We start from the raw sequence: 14,501 nt of genomic DNA, 5'->3' as shown, positions 1-14,501 counted from the left end.
TATGAACAGTGCTTCCAGACTTCCTAGCTCAAGACTTTCCAAGTTTAGAGACCACACATAATGCTAAGAACTGGTTGTAAAGATCCCCCAGGTAAAAGAAAGGACACTAACCATCAGTAGTGCAAGACCCTTCTGGGGCAGGTTTTTGTGAATATGGGATCGGTGGACTGCTTGAATCTGACATGTCTTCATCCTCCTCTTCATCTTCCATTTCATTAACCGTTTGGTTGGCAGAAAAGTCCAGGTTTCCATTTTGCGAGTAGCGATGTACTAACTCTTTATCCAACTCTTCCACCTTTGGCTTTACATCTGAGCAAGAAAAAAATATAAAATAAATTCTCCATCAGCATGTGCATCTATTTCCTTTTAAAATAACCAGTATACCATTCTCTCTCCTCAATGAGGCCTCAAATTCAGATTTTGTGTTACACAATCAACTGCAGCACAGCTTTTTGGTTTTTAGTAAAACACATCCCACCCTTTTCTCACACAGAAAAACAATTGAAATGTGCCATACTTTCATGGTTACCTTCCGGCAAGAAAGGAGGCTGGTCAGGATCCAAGTACAGCTGTGAGAAGATCGGCCGTGGGACAACGCTACTACATCTCAGAGAAGCTTCGATGGAGTTATGAAGAGCTTCTTCAAAACGGGCAGATTTTAGTTGCCCCGCATATGAATTCCCCATGATCTAAAACCGCAAAGAAAACAGTCGATAAGTGCATGGGAAAGTGCATACACAGACCATTTACAAATGATCAGTGAGGTCTTTTTATGTCCATCATGACAGGCATTAGCTGAGACCTGAAGTTAGCAATAATGCATGCTGTGAAAATAACACCTCTAACTAGTACTACACGTTCACATTTCTCTCCAAATCTGGTGGACAGAGAGACATCCTCTCATTTCAATAACAGCTTTTAGCACATCTCAACCAGCTGCTTTGTGTCTGCTGCATGTATTTCCTCTCAGCAATCTCAAGAACCCCTCTCATGTAGAATTTAATGGGGGATAGATAAAATCGTTATTATTAACGCTCATTTTCAGAGCAGACTACAGAACTGAACATTAAAAACGTCAAGTTTGGCTTTATCACTAGTTGTCTACCTACGTCTACATGATTTAACTCATGGTTATGCCATCATTTACAGAGAACTCCTATATAGACGTCCAATAACTTGAATTGTTTCTCTTGCTAATATTAACTGGAATTACATAGAAGGTCAGTCCTCTGTCTCTTCAGGGTCTTCAGCAAATGCTGTGACATGGTTTTATTTTAAATTGCTCTTTACACTAGTATTGTGATAACGATCGTTAAAATATCTATTTTGACAGTTAACATTCATGTTTATATCAATGATGAATTTATGAACTTCATGACATACTCAAGCACAAACAGACCTTTAGATCACCACTTCTTGGGTGACATTATACACCCCACAGCCTGTTATATTTGTGCTTTCAGCATTAGGATACAGACTCTCAAATGTAAACATTTAGTAACAGGATGGCCATGGAAGGTTTTACAATGAGCTGCGAGACTCAATGAAACATGAAATTTTCCACTTCGCTGGGTCATTACACCATATGACATTTACTCCAAAGAAACGATGATCTAACATTTTCCAATATTCACAATACACAACTGCATTTTCAGATCATCTTATTTCAACAGAGGTAACTTTTCCCCCGTTAAATCAATAGATAGAAAAGTACAAAACCTTATAATGTTATCTTTGGACTTTCCTTCACTAGATGTCACCTAGCCCTATGACCAGGAAGAGACCTTGGCCAAGAAGATAAGTTGGCATTTAGAAAATCTACAATTCTGTTCGTGGTTGATTGCTGGGTTGCTCAAGGTCTTCAGTGCCACCTGTAAAAGGGCAGTGATGATGACAGCTGCTTACCACAGTGTTTGGGAGCTCCTGGTATAGACAAATATCCAAGAGCTACCTATTTGTACCCTCCTGAAATACTTAAGCATGAAGCTTATCTAACTGCTCACCTCAAAGGTTGGAGAGAGGCTCCGTTCCCTGTTCAGCCAAAGACTTTGTACAGCTTTGGGCAAAAAAAAATCCACAGCTCTGACTTAGCCCTGATTCTAACAAATCTGGGAGCAACAGCATTTCTCCACCCAAACTGGAGACAACATGAATATATACACAATTTCTTAATATAATGCATTCAGGTATTTCAGCAGTAATGTATTTAAGACAAACAGATTTTTTTTTTTTCTTTAAGTTTTCATTACATTTGAATAAGGCAGGGGACGTGTATAAACACAGAACTGTGAAGCAAATGAGGAAAAAAAGTTATGCTGAAGCAGGATTAGGGTTGCAGTACGAGTCTTGTCAGGTGTCTTTGAACAAATAGGTGGAGAACAACTACCTGACTGAAATCCTGGTTTTACTGAAGCCAGTGATGATATTTCCACAGATGTCAGTGAAATCTTGACAAACACATAATTCATTTGGATTTCAGGAGTGCATCCAAAATAAAAGTCTTCAGTTAAAATGTCAGAGCATCATCTACCTGAAGTCTCTTCATACTCTGCATTTTCTATAATCTATGTGATATATACAGTTATGCCAATTACTTTAATTTTGGTGGGAAAGTATTAATTAAATACAGTTTGCAAAAAGGCTGAGGTGTTGGCTAGGCAGGGCTGTTTGATTTGCCTTCATGGAGCCTACCCAGAGAGGCCTGCCTGTGGAGGGCGACTGTCATGGACTGATGCGAGACAGTGCGCTAGGACGTTTCTTGCTTGCCGAGAGAAAAAACAAGAGTATAAGGGCATTGGAAATGCCAAGTGAAGGAAGAATTAGGAATGGGTCTCTTCACGGCTTGGAAATGGGGCGGGAGGAAGGCCTGTCTGGGTGCATGAGGGCAAGAGGGCGCAGGCAGAGGTACCGTGAGGGCGAGTGGCACGGCGAGGAGTGGCAGCAGCACAGCAGCCTCTCAGCTGTGGCAGGGGAAGCTAGGGCCCATGGAGACCAAATCCAGAGAGCCAGAGCTGGGCAGCTGATGCCCTAACACCGCCCGAGGCCATTAGGACAGCTGGGCCTCATGTGGAGTTCAAGGGAGCTGTGGGGAGAGGAGGGGCTGAAGAGACCCTCCCTGTGACAGAAAGCAGCTCTCCGGGGCCAGCCTCCTGATCCAGCCTGCCCAAAAGCCACAGGCACCGATTTAAGACCTTCATGTTTCTGCTTTTGAATCTACCCTAAATCTACCCTGGTGTAATTAGGGAGCACGGTAGCGAGCACACCACAGACGCTCTAGAAATGGGTCTGTGTCGAGGGGCTCTGAGGGTGCTGCAGAGAGTTGAGGGGAAAACAAAGTGGTGGGGGTTGAAGGGAAACATAGAGGAAAAAACGTTTCTGTTATGAAAACATAAAATGATAACATGAAAACCTGTTGTCCTTCCATTAAAATGTGGCCAAAATTAATGATTTAATACAACTGGACATGATTAAGGAACACCTCCCTAATCTCATACATCCATTTTTCTTCTGTTGACACCAGTATACCAGTGCCCACTCCGACACCCACCATCCTGCGTCCTGTTATGTAAAATATATATATGTAGTAAGATTTGCTGCTACTCTTTCTCGTTCTCCCCCCAGAAAAGGAAGAAGGTTCAGTCATCTCCCCTACCCCACCACCCCTGCAACTCCAGTCAGGCAATTTTTATTGATGTCCTTAAAACCTACTACAGAGAGACTGAAAGACACGATTAAAATGGAACAATTTCAAACCGAAATCTGAGGCAAAACATGAGATGGAGGAGAATTTCCTTAGGTTCAGATGATTTGCACTTCCCAGCTCTATCACTCTGTGGGAACTTCTCTGCAGAGGTCCTGACACTAAACCACGAGTCCCTACCCAGCACATCCCAAGCATCCCCACTGCTGCTGTGCTTCTTCAAAGCAGATTTACTAAGCCCACTTCACGCCTTCTTTGCAGCGGCCCAGCACTGAACTGGAGGATTAAGAGAGATTTGCTGGAGTTAGAGAGCTGCCTTACAGCATCTGAACTGGGGTCCTTACAAAGAGACATGAACAAGGCAGTCCTGAAATTCCTCTGACCTGAAGGCAAGCGGAGAAGTATTAATGCTGCGGGCTTTAATCAGAAATCAAATATGGATACGATTTACAGAAAGCAAAACTAGGACTGCCGGGTGCTTCCATCCAGACAGAAATGGGAGGAAGGTTACAAAAAATGTCAATGATGGATTTTAGCTCTGCATTGCTTAACTGTGCTGTGAAATACGCAGGGAAATCTGAATGACTCTTTCAACCACAGACACTGAATTTACAAGGAATTCATGTTGGTTCAAGCAAATAATCTGGTTTTACACAGTCACCTGGGTTTCAAGAGATCTGTGTAGAACCAGGACACTGGATGTTCAAGAAGAAACAGACCCCAGCTCCTTTGCAGCTCCATCAGACTGGCAGCATTTGAGTACTGTAAACACTACAAACTCATTCTAGTGAGAAAAATAGGTGACTGTGGCCCTGTGCATATCCTTCCCTCAAAAAAAAAAAAAAAAAAAAAAAAAAAAAAAAAAAAAAGGTTACCTTCTGAAAGTGGACTGTTACCCAGTAATTCTTCCGAGCAGATCTACATACTGAGTTGAAGGCTTTGCTAGTAAAAATATAATCAGATCATTCAGTACACCAGATACCACATATTTGGCCTCCAGGTGGGTCATGACCCCAGCAACTTTAAAGGAGAGGAACTGAACTGGAGGATGAGGGAGGGGGTGAGTGTTGTTGTTATGGCTTAAAGCAATTTCACAATTACCTGATAGCGAATGATGAATCTGATGCAAACACCCTCCATTAAGTCGGCTCTATCAAGTCCTTACTTTGTGTTTAACCTAATGATGTAATTGTATTCTCCAAAACACATAATCTGACTTCTGATCTGGCCTAACCCCACAGAAAAGTTTCTCTTCAAAGGAAAAGAAAGCAAGTTCCTTGACAAAGGCACTGCCAGGCCCAGGACAGCTTCTGTATCTCAAAGGGTCATCTTAGGCAAAGAGAGACCAGGCATCTATTTATACTGTAAAATTGTTTGGGAACTGGTTGTTTCAGGTACATCTAGCATTTTCTACTATTTGCATCGTCCTTATTGATGTTCTTAATCATTTATTTATTTATTTATTTATTTATTTATTTACATTAGGGAATCATTAGGATCTATCATGAACATGCATACAGCAGAAAGGATGGCAGTAACAAACAACAGTAACAAGCATATATGATAATTAAAATTAGGCTACAATGACAGAAATATATACCCAGCATTAACTGTAGCACTGAGTGGGGAAAGACTTATGGGAGGGTCAATACAAGAGTGCAAGACAAAGTGTTCTCATTAACAGACCCCTTATCCCACAGCCTTTGTAAGATCCTTCCCCCTCCCTCCACAGTCCTGTCATGATCCTGAGATTCTCACCCTGCTTTTGTCTGTCTTAGGGATATTCAAGCTCAACTGTAAAAGAGTTTACAGTTTTAGGTGGTGACTGACAGCCAATTCATTCACAAAGCTTTCCAGGAAAAAATACTGATTAGTTTGTACTGACTCTTTACAGTGGTGTTTCCTTTTCCTTTTTATTTTTTCATTTATTTTGAATAAATGATAAATGATAAAATATCTTTTATCACTTAAAATCTAGTCTTTCAGCCTGATGCTGTCACTACCATGTCTGAGTGAGGAACAAGAAAGACCAAGAACATTTTTTTTTTTTTTTCCTGACAAGGTTCCTCCTCTTATTACTTAATTTGTAGTATCTGTACTTGGATTGCTGCATCAGATTACCTGGGATTTGGACAATTCCTTGGCCAGAGGCAGATAAATGGCTACCCCGCAACACAGAACAGAAAGCAGATCAGAAGTGGTGCTAAAAAAAAAAAGGCTGCTACACCCTGGTTACTCCATCCCTTCTAATGCCAGACTATCCCTCTAGTCTTCAGGCACTGCTCATGAAATAATAAACATACTAAAAGTGAAATTCACACCTGAATTCAGCAGGGTATTAGTAAGTTGAACTGATAAGGATAATGATACCAACTTCAACCCTCAAATACTGCAAAAATAAAGTCTGAATTGCATTTTAAAAAATTCATTGATGTAGCACTGTGGCCAAAAATAAATAAATAAATAAATAAATAAAAGGAAAAACAACCAAAAAAATGGAAATTGAAACTCAACCTCATCTCTTCTACTTGAAACTCAGAAGGTCTCCTTAGTTCTTTTTAACAGTACAATTTCCCAAGCAGTAGGAGTTTGCTTGTAAACTCGAGAGGAGTTTACAACTGCAATCAAACTTAAGAGTATATTGTGAGGTGCTATGTCACAGAAGTCTCCCAAAGTTAAGCTCAAGTTTTACGAAACCGTAGCTCAGCAGTGTTAAGTTACGAGTTCAGCACTCATGTTCACTGCCTAACATCCTGCGTTTTCCTTCACCTTTCACGTGCTCTGATAAAACCCTCTCAGGATCTGTAGATGCAATCTTTTGCAAGTCTGAAGTTTTTTCAAGTGCTGTTTCAAAGTTCAGTGGTCAGAATAAAGCTATGTAGAACTGTCAGTAGCAAGTCCTTCTTATCCCCAAATGAAGCTGAAAATCATTTGCCAGATTCCCACTGGTGAAGCTTTGTGAGTTGAACAACACAAAGCTTGTGCTGGCTTTACTTTTCGTCAGGCCATGGCTCCCACTCAGAAAATACACGCCACATCCCAGGTAGTCTGAACTCACATGCCACAAGAGAAATATTGGTCCAGTTGGTGCTCTGGGGATGCTGAACACAGTCCTCTTGTGAAGACTGAGATGATTTAAGGGTTAAGCATGCACCAAGCTTCATGTGATACCACCTCCTCAGTAAACAGATGCAACAAACAGATGGAAGAAAACATTTGATCTCGCTACTTAGTGTATGCGAGCTCACCTACAATGACACAATACACAAAAATCATGGAGGGCTACTCTGTGAATAGATGACAGTATGTTAGAAGCATTTAATGCAATATATAGCTACCTGAATACAAAAAAAAAAAAAATGCTTAAAGTATTATAAATAGATTGGAATATTAGTGGAGCAAAACTGCAACTGATACCATTTGGCAGGCTGCTCTGAATCAAGGAACCCCTTAAGACAGCTGCTGTAAATGCACAGCTAGGCTTCACGTGCTAAGAATGCCTTCTGCAAGCAAACGCTGGGCTCCAAATAAGCACTGCACGTCCTGTCGCCACTTGCATGCGCCCATGGACATTTACTGTCTCTTTCACACTCTCATCCCCACAGCTGTTCACAACTCCCTCAACAAAACCCAAACAAACTAACAAAAGCTTTCACAAATACATTTCCCCAGTTAACTCCTCCTCTGCCTTCCTACCGTGGAAAAAGGAGAAATGAGAAACCCTAACTAATTAGAAACCATAAATGAACTGCAGTTTGTGCTTACAGTTTTTCAAAATGATTCTTTTGAGTCTTTTGCCTTTGGTGTTTCATGGAAAGTTTTGCAATACTGGACAAGCACAGGAAGATGGCAACAAATTTGACCCTAAGGGCTATAAAAGAGTGGAAGAGTTAATAAAATGTAAGTTACCCATAGTAAAAAAGTAAAGTTCAGTAGCATATAACCGTGAATGAGATGATCTAGTAGAGCATGAACCTTATGTGAAGAGGTCTAAGCCCTTCATGATACAGCAGCTTTCAAAAGTTAATTATGTTGATTTTACCCATTCTGCCTGCAAGGCTTTTTGGAGTCCTTTAAATGAAATTAGCAAAGAAGTTATTGTGAAGGTTTTCTAGGGTTTTTCAAATTCGTTTGTGGAAGCTGGAACAAATCCTTTTATGCTACTTCCACCATGCACATAGGGAAAGGAACAATTCTACCTTCAGCAGACGAAGTACATTTTCTCTTTTCTTTCAACAGAAAGCCTTCAAAAAAAAAATAAAATTAAAATGTTAATGCCCTAAAAATCTAGCTTTTCATTTTGAATTTTCGGTAATGTTAAAAGACTTCCTCACTTTCAGAGAAGCATGTGCTCACACTTCGATGCTCACACACTGACTGCAGAGGCAGCACAAGTAAACCACCAAGGAGTGCTTTTGAAAACCTCATCCTGCCTCCTTAAAGCCCGTGCACTCATACATAGCTTTCACCCCTTATGGTCTCTCCCCCCCTAAATCAATAGGACTATTAACCACGTTATTAATGCCAGTGCAATCTAACTAAATCAGTCATGATGTTTAGTTTCAGTTCTAGGATCAGTGCATACTTTTGCTGAGTAATTTTGATTTTGCAGTTGTAGATATGGATTAGGATTTACTCTCCCAACAACTTAGTGTCTTAGCACGATTAGGAAAGTTACAGATTTGAATCCTTTTGGCTACCACTGCTAACACCATAGCAGATAAAAAAAAAAATGTAGTACCTAAGTAATTAATGTAATAACTGAAATGTTTTTCTGATCCCAGATGTGTACCTGTTTCCAAACCCGAAAGATTTTCATTGAAATTTGGTTGTTGTTGTTATTTTATATATAGTTTTCATACGCACAGATATACAGGCATTCACTGACAAAACATATTCTATCAGTAATACATAGATCTTACTGTAAGCTGCTAGCTAACAAACTTATTTAGTGACTTCTAATTACAACAAATTAATTAGAAACACAGACAGATGTGTTTATACTGTTTACATTAATGTGTAAGGTAAAATGCAGCTGCTCAGTCAGTAATTAGTTAAGTAATTTAAAGCTGTGGTTTTAAAGTAGATGTATGTTTACTTCAATGGAACACAAATAATACCACTTTTTTTTTTTAAAGTGGATTTTTAAAAATTTCTGTGACTTTGAAACTCGATGAGCAGTCTTGTATCTTCCCAACTAAGAAAGAAATGCAAATCTGTATCTGTCAACAATTTTAATGTTGATAACTATCTCTAAAATTGTTTACTTTCATGAATTATTTATTTTTTTTTCGCTGAGGGGCTGCTTCTATCCTGAGAAAGTGAAAGAGAAAGCACCCGGTGTTTCAAGGGAGACATATAGTGACATGAAATGGAGAACCCATTTCAACTTGCAAGGCTAGTAAAAATTAAAGCCATGATGGTCTATTTAGCTACTGTGGCCTGAGTGTGTAGAAGCCGAGCACTTCACCTACAACCCCAAACATCACTTGAATGCCTTATCAGTAAAGTTTGTGATCAACTCAACACCAATGGACTAACAAAAATCACCTTATTTTTTTTTTTTCCCCTGCACACCCTCTCCACACCAGTTCTCATGGTCTGCCCTAAGACATCAATCTTTTAAGTACATCTTCACATGCTTAGTGTTGTTTTATTGTTTTCAATAGGACTACAGAGTAGGACTTTGCACTGTGGCTTAACAAACTATGCATGTAAATTACTTAAGTCCTTAGGTCCCTATGCTGCAAAAAAATCTAAGTTTTAAACATCCACCACTTCTCTGGGCAACCTGTGCCACTGCCTCACCACCCTCTGTGAAGAATTTCCTCCTAACATCTAACCTAAATCTCCCCTCTTTTAGTTTAAACCCATTCCGCCTGTCCTGCCATTGTCTGCCTGAGCCAAAAGTTGCTCACCATCTTTTTTATAACCCCCTTTTAAAAAGAAAAAAAAAGGCAGCATAAAAATTTGCTACAAACATATAGAAAATAGAAGCTAAAACATAATCCCTTCTGATGTATCTCAACATCCGATTACACAGTACAAGCATTAAAATCTTTACTAAAAATCAACCTAGTCAGCTACAGCTTCAGTAAAAGCATTTTCTCCCAACACCTTTTTTTTTTTCGGTTTTCACTCACGTGCTAACTTTTAAATAAGGGAGACAGAGAAATTTTTACTTCCAAGCAACAGAAAATAATTACTACGCATCTTGCAGAGTTATTACTTATTCCACTAATTCTTAATTCCAACACCATGTACTAACTGACGCTACTAAAAACCTCTTTCCGAGGCATAGTGGGAATACAGATTACATTGGTTCTTTAAACTTTCCAAACAGAGATGACCCAATTCTTCAGGAATATCTACTGAGTACTTTGTTTTTCCAACCTTCATGTTATCTGATGCCTGCTCTGCTTTGTGACAGCTGTAAAAGACTGAAAATGAAGCTCCGTAGTAGAACTTTGTAAACTGTCCTTTCTTTTGCTGTAAGCAACCCTTTTTTACCCCCGGAGCTGGAGTCATCACGTGGCAACTCCTCAAATATGCAAACCTGGGAGTCATTTCGGGGCCACTCTCCTGCTGGGGTTACCACCTCGAAAAACAGACGGGCTCTGCAGCCAGGGCATGTCTGCGAGCCAGCCAAGAACCTCACACGCTGCCTTTCCCACTTCTTCATCTGCAAAATGCGTATGCCTGCCAAAAGCACCACAAAGTTTTGCTCCTCTCCCTCTCGCGTAATGTTATTAAATTAATCCATAACACAGATTTCTAGATTAAAACATAAAATTAAATCAAGAAGTAATAAAGTATGTCTTGAGAAATCAAACTGCCTAAAGCATTGGGATAAAAGGCGGCTGGGTGGGTTGCTCATTTCTCACCTCTCTCAAAAAATGACTCTTTTCCTCCCTAAAGCCCCGACTGAAAACAAGGTGAGTCTGAAAAAGAGTTCTTGTTTTTGTGAGCTTTGGAAGTGATCGTCCCAAGAAACAAGCCAACAAAGGCAGAAACAAGTCCCTCTTCTTTTGCAGAGAGCCTGGGTCGGAATATCTGTTGAGCCTACTTGGAGCACGTTCCTGTGCAACTCTTCCAAAAACATTGTTTTCAAATAGGTCAAAATGATCATATTTCTGCTCATCTGATCTCTGAATCCATTTTAAAATGGAACAAGCAAACCGTTTCTGAAACTCCCATGCAGTCTGCAGATGGAGAGGCATGGCTGATAGCATTCTCCTGCAGCCACTTCTAGTCAGTGCTGCAGAGACAAAAAATAAAGCTGCTTTCATGGCCACTTCTATGCAGAAAGCAAAGCACTAAACAAACAGGAAAGCATAGGTCAAAACTACAGCAATCAGCTTAAACCCACAATCTTGAGTTAAATATTGCATGGACTTTTTTTTTTTTTTTTTTTTTTTTTGTGGTGCCACTGCTGTGACTTGTTTATATTGCTCATAGAGTTTCAACTGAAAAAAAAAAAAAATAAAATAAATCACAATTAATTTCTCACAGAATTTTCGTGGAAATGAACTTCAAAGTGTGGGGCGCTTTGCAGAGTTCTTCCTTTTCCTTGCCTGCAACATGTGTTTATCATGTGTCAAAGCTGACTACTTTCTCCCCTCCCCAGAATACCACAAATTCTTCTGTAAAATAAACAAAGCTCTGTCAAGAATCTCTGAAATTACCAGAGGCAGCCCCTGTTTGAGATCAAAGATGCCCATCACTGCTGGGCCTTCTGCAACATCCAAGCTCTCCGTTACGATGAAATGTTCCACAAACAGGCAATCAACGGAACAAAACATGAACATCACATCTAGGGGATATACCTAAAAAGAAAAACTTTGCCATTCAAGCTACTCTCAGCTAGATGCTTGGAAATCCCAATGGGTATTTGTGGGAAAAATACCCGTTTCTGGGTATTCACGTAATGCCATTTAGATCTGAGAAAGAAAAACCTTGGCCTTTACCTAAAAGATGCAAAAATTCAAAATTACATATTGTTAGCACTTAATAGAAGAAGGAAATTTCACAAATTTCATGCTTATATTTGTTCTGAGATGCAATTCATTACTTGCTCTGACATGTTGTGTATGGGGACTTTATGTCTTGGAAGAAGAAAAAAAGATAATGAAGTACATTATTTATTTGAGACACTGGATGTGCTTCCCTACTTGTTTTTCTCCCAAAAGGAAAAGTCTTAAGGATGTTTACAAACTGGGCTTAATTTATCTGCACCATAAACATGCTAGCAGAGGCAATTTTGATTCCGAAAGCTGCTATTATGGTTTAGTGAGTCAGTAATACAAAAAATTCACTGCTTCTATGCGCTCTTGAAAGCACTCATAGAAAACTTCCAGTGAATACTGACATTCAGCATGAAGAAAATAGCTCTCCTAGTATTTATGTTCTGCTGTGGCAGCAGTCACAGAAAAACATTACGTGCAATATCCTCACTGCGGGCTAAAATCCACTCGGGGAAAAAAAACAACACTGATAAACATTTCATAGATCCAGAACAATTTTCTCCAGCAGATGAGAAGAAAATCTTAGTAATACATGTAATTCCATTTCACGTGTTTCGCGTAATTAAATTACTCAAACAAAATAAACAAAATTAAAATACTTATTATAAATAACCTGCTATTAATAAACTAAATAGTAATATATAAACAACATAAACAACATTAAATATTCCAGTTCAAATACGTATTTTTCTAAGTGGTTTAATCGCATAGCTCATTTTATATACCCCTTAATTCCATATGGATATGAATTTAAAATAGGATATTCATATTTACAGGGATAAAGCTGTAAACAGCCATCTTATTGAGTTCCTATGGCAGAAGCCAGCCCAATCTCATAGATAAATAAATCACCTTAATTCTTTCTTCATCTGCTATTGCCTTCTTGCAAAAGAATTAAGCTGAAGCCTAGAAAGTCAAAGTTAAGGCCTGACCTTCCATCTCTATCCTATCAGTCCGCTCCCTTGTGTACCCCTCAAACACACATGCTATCATTTCCTGATGAGTTTAGAAGGGGTTATCAGGAGAATTTCAAGACATGTGTCGGTTTTGTGGCAACTTGAACGCTCTACAAATATCATCTGTGTTTAATAGGCGATTTGTATTTTAGTCGGTTTATCCATTCACAACTTTATTTGTTTAAAGGTGCCTTAACCTTGACATAAATCAATGCTAAGCATCTGTAGATAGCACTTTAAAAGAGTTTAAAAATTAAGCCCTTTGGAGAGCCATCACTTGCAAGCAAGTTTCTTTCCAAAAAGAAAAGAAAAGAAATGTTTGTCAAGTTCTTTGCTCATTGTTTCCCCTCCTCCCCTTTGAAAATTAGGCAATTTCTTCTTCAGTCTTCTTATGGCACTTTTTTTAAAAAAAAGTTTGCAATGAACCACCACGCTTGTTACTATAAAAACACTGGCTCCCACGTACCTTTTTCTTCCTAATTTGACAATGACTGTTTGTGTAAGACAGTAGGGCCAAAGAGGCTGAGCCCCCGGGTTGTGTCCTGCGGCCACCCCCCTTTCCAAAGGAAAACAAAAAGCACTGAACCTTTTCTGCCACATGCACCGTCCTTCCCCCACCACCTTTCTTGTGAAGACAGCCATTATTACATTTCCTTTCTCGTTATTTACAAGGTCTTGGCTCTGACATTGATTTCTTATCTGTTTCTAGGACAAATGTTAAGTGTTAATAATCTGTCACTTTAAAGGAAGATAGTGCTGAACAAATTATAGGAATTAATTACTCAAAAACTAAACATTTTTGCGAGCATTACAACACGAGCAGCAAATATTGCTCAAGACCAGCCAAAAATATAGTTTCAACCAATTAATACGTGTTATCAGATTAAAAAGTTATAATTTAAACTAGGCTGAACCCTGATGGTCTAAAGCAAATCTCTGGGGAGATACAGGGTGACGCCTGGCGCAGCTCCCTAAGGAGCAAAGCCTTTTAATTTCTAAGTGCTGGGGCTTACTTTTTACTTTTCGATCAAATTTTAGGATCAAAAGGTGAAAGTTCAGCCATCTTTTCAGTTACAGGACCTTTAAAATGATAAACATTTGGGACAGCGAAGTACACTTCTACTCTAACTGTCCTTTCAGACCTGCATTGACCGCACTAGAATAGCTGCCAACATTTGGTAAGGATTAGCCTTTCATTTAGACAAAAGAAAGCATTCCTTAGCTAAATCAGCACTTTTTGCCATCAGACTCATAAAACCTTTTCACAACACAGATTTTCAAGAGAATCCTTTAAGGTTTTAGGATGCTGCTCCTTTTACTAAGTAACAAAATACACCCCAGGGTGTCTCATTGACCACGCTCGGCTGTCCTTTGACCTCCGCAATTGTTTAGGCCTAACTTCAGGGCCGCAGGATCTGCCTCCCCCCCACCAACGGGGCGAAGGCTGCTTCCTCCTGGCACCTGGGGAAGCAAAATGCTGGAGCTTCCCCCCTCCTCTGACAGACTTCTACCACTGTCCAGATGTTGCCACGGAAAAACCTTCCCGCAGCCAGGTTTTGGGACCCCGCGAGGGCCACTCGGGGCCTGGGCGGTGGCAATGACCCCCTCGCTCCGCTGGGCCTCCACGCTGCCCTTGCCCCAGGGATACAAGAGGTCATAAAGCATCTTCAGCCTTCTGGGTACACCGGCTATTTAAATGCAACGGGAAAGTATGCAAGCCCAATATTGTGGACTGAGACAAGCCTCCCCCTTTAAGAAGCCAGAAAACGCGCTTGTGGGAATCTCAGTTGGAAGCACAAATCTAGCCTGATCGTCACAAAG

General features: G+C 39.9%; 1 protein-coding gene across 10 annotated transcripts in view; it reads right to left on the bottom strand.

Moving 5' to 3' along the window:
• The window catches only part of GREB1L (GREB1 like retinoic acid receptor coactivator), a 126,756-nt gene that overhangs the window by 59,443 nt on the left and 52,812 nt on the right, over positions 1-14,501 (bottom strand). For 8 of the 10 annotated variants that reach the window (XM_084509573.1, XM_084509581.1, XM_084509574.1 and 5 more), the window contains exons 3-4: positions 518-689; positions 112-309 (exon numbers count right to left, since the gene is read on the bottom strand). In XM_084509573.1, the coding sequence (XP_084365699.1) occupies positions 112-309; positions 518-686 (367 nt within the window). In that variant the 5' untranslated portion in view covers positions 687-689. The remainder of the gene's footprint in view (positions 1-111; positions 310-517; positions 690-14,501) is intronic. The other 2 variants (XM_084509580.1, XM_084509582.1) reach the window with 1 other exon arrangement.

The sequence above is a fragment of the Aythya ferina genome (genome assembly GCF_964211825.1).
Source record: "Aythya ferina genome assembly, chromosome: 2".
NCBI classification, from domain to species: Eukaryota; Metazoa; Chordata; class Aves; order Anseriformes; family Anatidae; genus Aythya; species Aythya ferina.
The sequence above is the reverse complement of the archived record's forward strand: the minus strand, read 5'-3'. Positions and strand labels throughout refer to the sequence as shown.